General features: G+C 42.1%; 1 protein-coding gene across 1 annotated transcript in view; it reads left to right on the top strand.

Moving 5' to 3' along the window:
* LOC144754048 (antigen peptide transporter 2-like) overlaps positions 1 to 13,620 on the top strand; it is a 136,108-nt gene that overhangs the window by 56,450 nt on the left and 66,038 nt on the right. The window contains exons 5-6 of the mRNA XM_078641561.1: positions 5,742 to 5,947; positions 9,313 to 9,510. Of these exons, the coding sequence (XP_078497687.1) occupies positions 5,742 to 5,947; positions 9,313 to 9,510 (404 nt within the window). The remainder of the gene's footprint in view (positions 1 to 5,741; positions 5,948 to 9,312; positions 9,511 to 13,620) is intronic.

Genomic DNA, 13,620 nt, shown 5'->3' with positions numbered 1-13,620 from the left:
TTGTTGCACAATATTATTTCACTCAAGAAGGATAACAGAGCTTTCCTGGGTAGCATTGAATTCAAAGACTCTGTAACTAAAAGGTGCTGCGAACTTCTGGAATCAAGGTACAACTCCAAATATTTTATGTTTTATTTCATTTTCTGAAGAACAACAAGAACAAGGAATGCAGCCGATACCTCCACTCTCTCTAACCCCACCCCGTCCCTCCTTATTTTCACAAGCGGGGTCACAAGATTAAACTCTCATTCGATCCAATGGACGTCCGTTCAGTTTTGGCGCATGCAGCGTCCATACCGTACTCCAGGTACTACCATCCATCGGATACAAGTCCCTTGGTGGGTTCTGGATTGCCCTAAGCATTCCCGGACATCTGCGGTCTCTATGTCTTCGGCAAGAAAATCCCAGTGTGGAGACCACTGAGTGCTAAATTCCTTCTCTCTACCCGCCATATCACGCAGTGTGGTTTCATACCCATCCTTGACCGGAATCAGTGATAATACTCCTGCCTCCGGATAATCCATTTTGCTATAAGAAGTAACCAGCATGCAAACTTTTTCATGTCTTTTTTGGTCCTCCATTTAATGTCCAGCGTCCTTCACCGTACTGCTACCCATGCCGTTCGTGGTACCGTGAGCCCTGGGATATCCTACATGTCTTGCAGTAAGGACTCTTCCACAGTATTCTTTCAGTTTTGGGCAGTCTCATAAAATATGGGATAGGGTACTTGTTTCATCACATTCCCCCCTTTACTTCTCTGATTTATGTTTGTTTGTTAAATATGGAGTACACTGACATCTGCAAAGTGCTTTAGGATTTGCCTCTTTACTGTCTAACGCCTCCTCCTGGTAGGAGACTGAGGTCAGACCATTGATTATAATTAAATGTAACACCCAGATCTTTCTACCAAGCTCCTTCAAACCAAGGTTGTTTTCTGGTTCTGATGCTCAGAGTATTGTGAGTACATATTATGTGCTTATCGGAGTTGTAGTCGTGCTAGTTTTTGGAACCAAAACTAAATAGAACCCCTAATTTTATGCATCTATATTTTTCCAACAAAAAATCTCTTTGTCCAAACCTAGCTGAAAGCCTGTGTTACTGGATAGAGGTGTAAATGCGGATGGGTAAGACTTTAAATGTTTAATATTACATGTCCATTCTCAGTGCTGTCTTTATTATAACATTAGTCCCATGGCACTGGTGTTCCTATTGGCTGCGCTCCTAAAGCGCGTTGTTCCCCTCAGAACAATGTGGATATCTCTCACTGGGCAACTCCTCATCCAACACTTAGAGGAGTTAAAGTTTTGGGATCTTCATCTCAAATGATCAGTCACAGTCAAAATATTCCAGTGACCGGGCGCCCACCGAGCCGGACAGCTTCACTTCCAACTGGGAAGTAAACTTTATGGTAAGGGACCAACTGAGACAATGATATCTCAGTAAAAGTATGAGCTAAAAAGATGGTTCAAGCTCTTTCAGAATCAGGATGGCCATGCCCAATCAAAACTATGGGCCCGATTCACAGAACTAACTGTTATGTATTTATTTATTATTTATTGTCTCGTGCTTTGCCTCGCTCCAACCTTCCACTGCGGTGGTGTTCTAGAGTGTAAAGCAGTTGGAGAGCTGAGGGAAGAGGGCAGAGGTGTTTCTCTGCTGTGTCGCAATAAATCTACTTTCTGCATCAATTTCGGTGTCAAGCTATCTATACACTAACTTAAGACAAAATCCTCAACTTACTACTTTTGGTATTCCCAGAAGTTAGGATTTTGTCTTAAGTTTGTCTTAAGGCAGACTTAAGACAGACTTAAGATAGGATTTTGTCTTGAGTCTGTCTTAAGACAAAATCCGAAATTCTGTGAATACCAAAAGTAGTAAGTTGAGGATTTTGTCTTAAGTTAGTTCTGTGAATCGGGCCCGTAGAGTGTAAAATTCCAAGACCACCAGGTCTACCTCAAATGGACATTACACTCTTCCATCCATGGGTATCTCCTCCTCCCCTCCAAAGGAACCTCACCCTCCCCTTCATCAAACATCACACCATTCCCTCAGTGACTCATATTAGCCTCACTGTTCTTTCGACATTTAAGCTACACATTGTTCTCAAATATTAATCCCCAGGTGTCTTCTAATCCTTCTTTGACGGCTTTTGTGGGACCCTGGGCTCTGGGCTGAAGCCCCTCATCATAATCCTTGGGGACCTCACCCGGAGCATGAAGATTGCCCTGAAGGACCATCCTTCCCCCCCAATTACTCTCCCATCTCTCTTTTTCCAATATCCAGTGAACCCTCATTCTCATGGTGGACTCTTGACCTTGACATCTCCACTCTGACCAATTTCCTCTCCAAAGCTTGTCTATCCTCCGTCTCATGGCAAATACGTAATCTCTGGCGCACTGCGGTTTTGTTTTATTTTATTCAGGAGGTTTAAAGCACAAAAATATCGTTGTAAAAAATATAGATAGTCAAAATATCAAATTTTTTTAATGTCTTAAAAGTAATTGAAAAATTATGAAATAATAAATATAAATTAACTTAAACATACTTAAAATACTTAAATAACCTTACAATTAATAAATAATGAATGTAAGTTAAAAATAAATAAACATACTATTTGATTTTTAAATACATATATATATATATATAAACATAATATGAATAAAAAATATACAATATTTTTACCGTAGGTTAGCGGTAGGGGAAAATTTACTATTACCACTCCAATGAGTGCAACAGTAGAGAAAGCGTTGGATAGCGTAGGGGTAAAAATTACTATTCCCACTCCAGTGAGTGCAACAGTAGGGAAAGCGTTGGATAGCGTAGGGGTAAAAATTACTATTCCCACTCCAGAGAGTGCAACAGTAGGGAAAACGTTGGATAGAGTAGGGGTAAAAAGTACTATTCCCACTCCAGTGAGTGCAACAGTAGGGAACGCGTTGGACAGCGGGAGGGTAAAAATTACTATTCCCACTCCAGAGAGTGCAACAGTAGGGAAAGCGTTGGATAGCGTAGGGGTAAAAATTACTATTCCCACTCCAGAGAGTGCAACAGTAGGGAAAACGTTGGATAGAGTAGGGGTAAAAAGTACTATTCCCACTCCAGTGAGTGCAACAGTAGGGAAAGCGTTGGACAGCGGGAGGGTAAAAATTACTATTCCCACTCCAGAGAGTGCAACAGTAAGGAAAGCGTTGGATAGCATAGGGGTAAAAATTACTATTCCCACTCCAGTGAGTGCAACAGTAGGAAAAGCGTTGCATAGCGTATGGGTAAAAATTACTATTCCCACTTCAGGGAGTGCAACAGTAGGGAAAGCGTTGGATAGCGAGGGGTAAAAATGACTATTCCTACTCCAGCGAGTGCAACAGTAGGGAAAGCGTTGGCTAGCGGGAGAGTAAAAATTACTATTCCCACTCCAGAGAGTGCAACAGTAGGGAAAGCGTTGGATAGTGTAGGGGTAAAAATTACTATTCCCACTCCAGGGAGTGCAACAGTAGGGAAAGCGTTGTATAGCGTAGGGGTAAAAATTGCTATTCCCACTCCAGTGAGTGCAACAGTAGGGAAAGCGTTGGCTAGCCGGAGGGTAAAAATTACTATTCCCACTCCAGTGAATGCAACAGTAGGGAAAGCGTTGGATAGCGGGAGGGTAAACATTACTATTCCCACTCCAGAGAGTGCAACAGTAGGAAAAGTGTTGGATAGCGTAGGGGTAAAAATTACTATTCCCACTCCAGAGAGTGCAACAGTAGGGAAAACGTTGGATAGAGTAGGGGTAAAAAGTACTATTCCCACTCCAGTGAGTGCAACAGTAGGGAAAGCGTTGGATAGCTGGAGGGTAAAAATTACTATTCCCACTCCAGAGAGTGCAACAGTAGGGAAAGCGTTGGATAGCATAGGGGTAAAAATTACTATTCCCACTCCAGTGAGTGCAACAGTAGGAAAAGCGTTGGATAGCGTATGGGTAAAAATTACTATTTCCACTCCAGGGAGTGCAACAGTAGGGAAAGCGTTGGATAGCGCAGGGGTAAAAATTACTATTCCCACTCCAGTGAGTGCAACAGTAGGGATAGCGTTGGCTAGTGGGAGAGTAAAAATTACTATTCCCACTCCAGAGAGTGCAACAGTAGGGAAAGCGTTGGATAGCGTAGGGGTAAAAATTACTGTTCCCACTCCAGAGAGTGCAACAGCAGGGAAAGCGTTGGATAGCGTAGGGGTAAAAATTACTATTCCCACTCCAGGGAGTGTAACAGTAGGGAAAGCGTTGGATAGCGTAGGGGTAAAAATTACTATTCCCACTCCAGGGAGTGCAATAGTAGGGAAAGCGTTGGAGAGCGAAGGGGTAAAAATGACTATTCCCACTCCAGGGAGGGCAACAGTAGGGAAAGCGTTGGATAGCGTAGGGGTAAAAATTACTATTCCCACTCCAGTGAGTGCAACAGTAGGGAAAGCGTTGGATAGCGGGAGGTTAAAAATTACTACTCCCACTCCAGAGAGTGCAACAGTAGGGAAAGCATTGGATAGTGTAGGGGTAAAAATTACTATTCCCACTCCAGTGAGTGCAACAGTAGGGAAAGCGTTGGATAGCGTAGGGGTAAAAATTACTATTCCCACTCCAGGGAGTGCAACAGTAGGGAAAGTAAATACTTCATATATGAATACAAATAAATTAAATATTAATACCAATTTCAAATGAATCAAAAGTAATTACCAATTTAATATAAAATAATAATTAATCAATAAAAAATAAAAAATAAAAATTACAAAAAAATAATTACCTATTAATACAAATTAATTACCAATTAACAATTGAAAAATAATTAACAATTAATTGAAAATAAATACCAGTAAAACATTTTTAAAATGTAATTAATTACAATTAAATTACTTCCCACCCAATTCCCCTATAAACCCACAACCCGCTACAGAAAATAAATTAATAAAATGAACATAATTATCAATTAATAAAAAATTATTACCAATTATATTTTAATTAATTATCAATTAAAAATTAATTAACAATTAATTCAAAATAAATACCAATAAATAAATTAAATATTTAATTAATTATCATTTAATTACTTCCCACCCTATTCCCCTATAAACCCACAACCTTCTACAGAATTATATTATGCACAAATTAAATACCATAAAATTCATTACTTAAAATAAATTATAAAATAAATATACACTTTTCACACATATACTAACATAAAAAACACTTTAAAAAATGTGATATTATAAAAAAATTGATATTAACTTACTTACCTAAAATTCGATATTTTTGTTGTCTATATTCTGTCCATTCGATATTTTGTCCATTCTATATTTTGAATTTGATATTACTGCTATTCAATTCGATATTTTTGTGGTCTATATTCTGTCCATTCGATATTTTGTCCATTCTATATTTTTAACTCGATATTTTGCCCATTCTATATTTTTTACTCGATATTTTGATTGTATATCCCCCAGAAGGCCCTCCACTATCTCATGAACATCTCCTCTGGACTCAAATAATCTGCTTTCCAGCATCCTCCATGCCAACCACCGTGGAAACTGGGCTTACGTTCCTGCACAACTTGTGTCAGAAGTGGGCTTTTTGAGGTTTAGGGGAGTTCTTGAGTGCATGGATTTTTCTTAAAACATTGAAGTCTCCAGATGTCGCAGACGTGGAGGGAAGTTCACTGATTGAGGGTTGTCCAAGTGCTAGCATGTGCTCTTTCTGTTTTTTTGGTCCTGTGCAGGTGAGATCACCTCGCGCCTCTCTGCCGACACCGCCCGCATGAGCCGCTCCATTGCTGCCAACGTCAACATCTTCCTGCGAAGCCTGGTGAAGGTGGCGGCCACATACGTCTTCATGCTCAACATCTCCTTGCAGCTGACTCTTCTTACATTCGTGGACACACTGGTCATAGCGGGATTGCAGACCGTCTACAACCGCTACTATGAGGTACCTGTGTGCTCATGTGAGCTCCAATGCAAACTTCAGTCTTCCGCCATGTTTGTGTGAGTCCTGCGCAGGGTGATATCTTCCAGTATAGGCTGCGAAGAGAGTGACCACCAGGAGCTGTTCATCTTACGAGTGAGAACCTCTCTGTGACAGTGAGCGTCTCTTTCAGTGAGTGAAAGACTGTCTGTACCACTAACAGCCTGCTTGTTCCAGCAGGTAAGAGCATGTTTAGTCTGTTCGTGAGAGAGGCTTTATCTTTTCTAGTGCGTCATTCCATGACTGTGGCAGTGAGTGAGATCATGTGAGCTCTGGCTAGTGGCAGTCTGTGCTTATGACATGAACCCTTCACAGAGAGACCTCCTGTGCCAGCCTCCCTGCAGTAGCAGATGCCCAGGGCAGAACAGCTGCCTCTCCAGGGTCAGCAGAGTTTGGCTGAGCTCCCATGCACCCTAGTGTCCTGGAACAGTGCACAAAATGACTTCTGACCATTCGATATTTCACAACCGGCATGTCACGCCCACTCATTCTTGAGAAATGAGAAAGGCTTATACAGGTATGGCCAGTTTTTAACACGTTGAGTGCACATGAAGGCCGGGAACCGTCCGAACATTGCCGCTCCGCCCAATTAATCAGTGGGCGGGGTTCGGAGTGCTCCCGAACGTCATTAGCACACGCCTACTGTGACTCATGACGGCCAGGAGCCGTCCTCAGCATGGCAGCGCCTCGCCCAGCCCTGCCCCCTATCACACCGCAGGGAAATGTGCCCCACAGAGAAGGGGTTAAAGTCTCCGCTGCAGACATCTTCAGCCTTCTGTTGACCACACCTATTGTTTCCGATACATATAGACTGGTCTTAGGTCCACCCCTTGCTCTTGATTGGATGGCTTTGTTGTCTCTCTCACCTCCCTGCTCATAATTCATGGGCTTTCCTCCTGTTTGATTCATTTGTCTCGCCCAGGAGCATTTCAGTCTCACAGTTTTCAAACTAGTTGACTTAAAGTCTTCCACAGCCGACGTGCTTACATTCAGAGAACTACTTGTTTTTTTTCTTTTCATGTACACACCCTGTGGAAGTGCCTGTGTTTTTCTTGCTCTCTCCCGTGTGGGCAGCTTCCTCCTCACTTTGCCCTGCCCCCTCTTGATCTCCACCTTGGTTCCTCACATTCTTTCCTCTCCCACCTCATCTGTTGCTCCCCCACCCCTGCCTTCTTGGGGCACCTTCCTTATTTATTTAAAGTTTTTGGCACCCATCTTAAAAATGTGTTTACCCAATTAGGATGGGAACCAGCAATTGTGCATTAGCAAGCATGTCTTCTACAAAAGAATGGGCCTGTTTTATTTTAACAAACCCAGTGAAGGATACCTGCTGCAGATGCATGTGCTTCCGCGGCGGCCATCTTTGAATGGGTTTGTTAAAATAAGACAAACATTAAAAAATGGGCACTATGAATGCGTGCATATCCAAGGCAGCCATTATTGAATGAATACATTTGTAATATTTTATAGCCAGTTCTCAGATGGCTCATACAGATGTATTCACAATTGTGGCTATAATAGTACTTTTTTAGGCATGTTGTCATCATTATATGAAGTTCAGTATTGAGTAATGAACTTCTATCACCAAACGTTCTATAAAGCAACAAGTCGCTCAAAATGCAGACAGTCCATCACTGTGGTCTTTCACAAAGCTGTAGTGGCGTTTATCACTAGATGTCCCCGCAAGGAGGAAGCATTTATTAATCATGGACATATAATGCAAACTTTTGGCCTTGTTGAAAACATCTATGTAGGTTTCCATTCTGGCGTTGATGCTGAATTCACAAAAATTAAACCTCGATGGGAAGCCCTTACAAATATGAACATAACAGGTGACCATTGCCCAATGATCTGAAACCTAGATTACAATATAGGCTCTGTATTGACTTAAAATCTCACTCACTTCTGTTCTGGCCATCAGAGCAACGATAGGTGTGCGTGTGCCCTCTATACTTCTGTCTGCTTTGAGCACAGACCTGATGTTTTCAGCTGTTCATCACATCTGGATAGTCAGGCATGTAAAATGACCTACATACTCCAACCTCTTTTTCCTGCCATTTCACAAGAGCAGTTGTGTAGCTGCAGTGGACATATGCAGCCACATGCATCAAGTCATTTAGGAATCGCAAACGGTGCGAGTCGCAAAATTCGGCCGTTTGCGATTCCTATATCGCTATTTGGGATGCATCAATCAAAAATGCAAGAAATCGCTATTTTTTGCGATTTCTAGAAATGCGATTGCATTTTGCATGACACCTAAAAAAATTGCGAATTCGCAATTAGGAGGAAAAAAATACCATGAGGTTGGACCTCATGGTAATTTGCGAAAAATCTGAAATATGCAATTTTGTGCATTTTTCAAACTGTCATGTTGTGCACACACATGCCCCTTAGGGCATGTGTGTGCACAACATATGTGCATTGATTGATTTCAGGGGTGCAACAGGGTGTCCTTTGGACACCCTGCACCCTTGAAATTGCAATCTTAATTTGCGATTAGCTAATTGCGAATCTCAAATTAAGATTGTCTTCCCATTCATTCCTATGGGCCTTTTGGCCTATAGGAATCAATGGGAAGGGATTCCTTAATTGCGATTCGCAAATTGTGAATCGCAATTAAGGAAAAATAAGGAATCGCTAAAAAAATTGCTATTTTTTGATGCATTGCCGTTTGCGATTCCTTAATTGCGATTCCTTAATTTTCACAATTAAGGAATCGCAAATGGCAACAATGATGCATGTACCTGATAGACTTTTCTTGGCGAAATATATACACTTCTATATTTATAATATTTTTCATTAGTTGCAGGGCCCCTCTGATGTAGCACATGGAGGTCTAGCCTCGCAAGCCCTAGGCACAACCTGTGCCCGACACTTCCCATCCTTAGCCGTGGGTCCCGCTCTGTGTCGCACTCAGAGAGTCCTCGCCAGCCTCAGGGCCCCACTGGTGTTACACACAGCGTCGTCCCTCACCAGTTTTAGGGTGTTATGTTTGTCGCACTCAGTGACTCTCCTTACCAGCTTCAGGGTCCCACCTCAGGTGTACACAGTGACCCTGCTCACCCTCAGGTCATGACCCCCTCCCCAGTGATATGCTCTCAGCAGTAAGATTGCTTGAGCTCACACACCCCGCGTCTACATTTACTAAGGATTGTGTGGTGCTGCAGAATTTTGTGCTTCACTAATGGGCCTTTCTATCGGTAAGTAAGCAAGCAAGCGCCTACGCAAAACGTTCGTAGATAGCCACTTAGATCCCAGTTTCCTCAGCGCACAGACATGACATGGTGGATGCTAGTCTTCGATAACACTTGTTCTCTTCCTGCCCATAGGACCTGGTGAAGAGGGTCCAGGACTCCATTGCTCGATCCAATGACCTGGCGGGTGAGGTGGTGTCTTCCATCAGGACCGTGCGCAGTTTCACCGCAGAACGCGAGGAGCTCAATAGGTACCGCGCTGCCCTGCTGGAGACTCATCGCCTGAAGACCAAGCAGGAAATGGTGCAAACTGTGTATCTTCTGGCGCGGAGGGTATGTTTTGCACCCGTCCCTCTCACCACTAAGGACATTTGTTAAAAGTTCAAGTTCTCCACTCTAGATGTTGGGTGGGTAGAAGTGGGACCTACAGAAGGGGTGTTCCTCTAGCTGTTGGCCGAGTGCATGTGGTGGGTGGTAGTGTGCAGTCACAGGGAAGAAAGGGTCCATGTTTTCCTTTGGAAGGGCTTAACCAGGCTTATGAAAGTTTACAGTTTTTCTTTATGATAAGTGAATGTTAGTCCACAAGCAGATGTAGGTGCATGCATTTTTTGGGGGTGAATTTTTAGCAGAAGTATCTACGTGAGTGGCTTTGCCAGGCTGATTGTCTGATTCTTTTGAAGTCAGTTTGTGTCTGTTTGTGAACTCCAGAGTATATAAAAAAAGACCATAAAGTGTCAAAAGTGAGGAAAAGCTAAAAGCAAAATAAATGATGAGAAATGTTACTTCCTTCTAACAGTGGTGAAGCAGCCTGATGTCTATTACATTTTAACCCATTTCACAAACGGGTGGTTTAATTAGGGACAAGTTTAAAAATCTATTAAAATACATTCAAGAGTGTGGGATTTTATAAAATATCCTTGTCAATGAGATTGAATGTTTCATAAATCTTCTTTTCCTGTAAAAAATATCCACTTGTCCCTTTAGTGGCATCCAGCGAGTTGACACATCATGGCAACATTCTCATTGAATCAGAAGTGGTGAGGCCAGGACTCACATTATAGCAGGGTTTGTATTCGAGTAATTCCCTGATTTTTCCACCTTCCCGCAAATCTACTTACTCGAGCAGGAAGTAGCGAGAAGTGGTAATTCCATTTGAGTTTGTGCACACCCACAAACGTTCACGTTTAAAGGTTTTTACCAACTCTTTTCCAATCTCTTCCTACACTGGGACAAGTTAAAAATTTACATCTGACAAGGGCAAAAATAAATCTTTTGCCAGGCTGGGGAAAAAAGGGTTGTTGGTAAAGTCAACTTGCAAACGTTCAGCAGATTCTCGAACGAGCAGACATAGACATGCCTATTTGCTCACACAAAAATGTAGTTCTCAAAGTAGTACTGTTTCCAGGCCTACTTCTTTAAATACGTGTGAATTCATGAAAGTTGTAAACATGTATTTATTCAAGGACATATAACATGGGATGTATGTCAGTACAACGCGATCTAAAAGATCGCGGTACTTGACAACGCGGGCATTACAACGCAAGTCGTTACAACGACTTGCGTTGGAGGGCGCAGATTTTGGAATATTATAATTTTATATTCCAACACCAGTCCACGTAACAGTAGGGAAGGAGTTGGAATATAAAATTACAACATTCCTTGCCCAACAGCGCCATCCAGCGCAAGTAGTAGTAAAGACTTGCATTGTAATGGCATCGTTGTAAAGGCACTGCGGTGTAAACACCGTGTTGTAAACGATGTTTAACTATAACATGGACGCACTTTTTTGACTTTCCTTAATAACTAGACCCCTAATTACATCTGATCTTATTCAAGGCATTTATTATTATTGTCTTCTAGATGCTTTTTTTATGTACATTGTATTTTTAAATAATTTTCTATTTTGCTTTCAGGCTTCAGCGAGTACTTGCATTTAATCATAGAGCGCATACTGGTAACATTATAGGTAGCTTCAAATTGGTAAACTTCGCAAACGTGTGCACATGTTATACTGGCACCACTGTTAGTAGTGCAAGCCGAGCTTTCTTATACACAGTCCACATGAAACAGTTTTATAAACATTTCAAGGCAATGGTGATAATTGTAGAAAAAAGAAAAAGTTACAATAGAAGGAAAAGGGAGCGAGCAAAAGAATAAACAGAAATTAGATAATTGTTTTCATCCTGCAACTAATATAGACATATATTTTTTTCTAATATCCAAATAAAGGAAGAATTGTTAAAACTGAATGTTTATCTCATGTTCCAAATCTCCTGAGAACACAAAAGATACCAACAGAATATGGAGAGGATAATAGGTGAGATTAGGGTTGACGTGTGCCTAACTGGAAAGGTTCTACGAAAAGCATTCGAGGGAATCACAGCAGAGGGATCCAGAATCACAGTAGAGGTCTTCATGGGGATATGCAAAAAAAAGTGGATTGACTTATGGAGTTATTATGTTCTCTGTAGATGAGGGTGGACAACCGAGAGGACCGTTTCCATCACAATAACCTTCGGCTTCTTGGATTCCCTGATAACTTGAAGGCTGGTGCCTTCCCTAGATTCCTAGAAAGATAGTTACAAGAGTGGATCCCAGAGGATAACTGTCGCCCAATTTTGTCAGCGAATGTAAGCATTGGCCCTGTTGTGGATGCCATCACTGGGGAACACGCTCTCATCCAGTTACTGCCCGAATTCTACATTAACTGGACAGGGATGGTATCCACAATGCTGCTAGACTAAAAGAATCTTTGCTCTATAAATCACAACCATATCCATCTTTCCTGATCTATCCAATCACTAAAAAGAATCTTCAGGAAATTAACATTAGGTATATGTTGCTTTATCCGGCTAAGCTTAGAATCTTCTTTTAACACCCCTCCTTCTTTTTTGAGACTCCACAAGCAGTGTTGGAAAGGATAGAGGAGAGACCGCGCATCATGCACATGGGTCCGCATGCTCAGCTTGAAGAGGAGAGATACCACAATGGGGAAAACCGAGCAAAGGTAAGACGATCGACTCACAAGATTAGAAACCACCCTCGATGCACAGCAAAAGACGATCTGTACCGATAAATACGCTCCGGGGACTGGCTCCTGAGATCGATCAACCAAATCCACACAAGGACCGGCTGACCTGAATCTCCTGCAACCCATAAACATTACCGCTCTTTCAAAGCCAAGCAGATGTTTCCTTGCCGGTTGATGAAGGGTGGGTTTCGCTGCACAAGCAGCTGGGACAGATAGGTTATTGCAGACAGCACACAATAAACACATACATCAAGGGAGCCCCCTAGAAGCCGATAATACAATACTTTCTTCTCAGAGGGGCAGATGGTGAAGACCTTCACTCAATCTGTGTTTTATATTCGCAAACTCATGCTTTGTAAATGTTAATTTCCCTCACTGAGCTTTATCTTCACATACTCACTCTCGGTGGATCATAATGTCCCTCACTGAGCTTTATCTTCACATACCCATGCTGTCTGGATCTTATTGTCCCTCACTGAGCTTTATCTTCACAAACTCACTCTCTGTGGATCTTAATGTCCCTCAGTGAGCTTTATATTCACAAACTCACTCTCGGTGGATCATAATGTCCCTCACTGAGCTTTATAGTCACAAGCTCACGCTCCGTGGATCATAATGTCCCTCACTGAGCTTTATAGTCACAAGCTCACGCTCCGTGGATCTTAATGTCCCCCACTGAGCATTAGCTTTACAAACTCACTCTCTGTGGATATTAATGTCCCTCACTGAGCTTTATCTTCACAAACTCACTCTTGGTGGATCTTGCTGTCCCTCACTGAGCGTTATCTTCACAAACTCACTCTTGGTGGATCTTAATGTCCCTCAATGAGCGTTATCTTCACAAACTCACTCTCCGTGGATCTTAATGTCCCTCACTGAGCGTTATCTTCACAAACTCACTCTTGGTGGATTTGAATGTCCCTCACTGAGCTTTATCTTCACAAACTCACTCTTGGTGGATCTTAATGTCCCTCACTGAGCGTTATCTTCACAAACTCAATCTTGGTGGATCTTAATGTCCCTCACTGAGCGTTATCTTCACAAACTCACTCTTGGTAGATCTTAATGTCCCTCACTGAGCGTTATCTTCACAAACTCACTCTCTGTGGATCTTAATGTCCCTCACTGAGCGTTATCTTCACAAACTCACTCTCCGTGGATCTTAATGTCCCTCACTGAGCATTATCTTCACAAACTCACTCTCGGTGGATCTTAATGTCCCTCACTGAGCTTTATCTTCACAAACTCACTCTCGGTGGATCTTAATGTCCCTCACTGAGCGTTATCTTCACAAACTCACTCTTGGTGGATCTTAATGTCCCTCACTGAGCATTATCTTCACAAACTCACTCTTGGTAGATCTTAATGTCCCTCACTGAGCATTATCTTCACAAACTCACTCTCCGTGGATC

This window comes from Lissotriton helveticus, chromosome 5_1 (genome assembly GCF_964261635.1).
Source record: "Lissotriton helveticus chromosome 5_1, aLisHel1.1, whole genome shotgun sequence".
NCBI lineage: Eukaryota > Metazoa > Chordata > Amphibia > Caudata > Salamandridae > Lissotriton > Lissotriton helveticus.
Note: the sequence above shows the minus strand (reverse complement) of the source record. Positions and strands in the feature narration are given on the sequence as shown.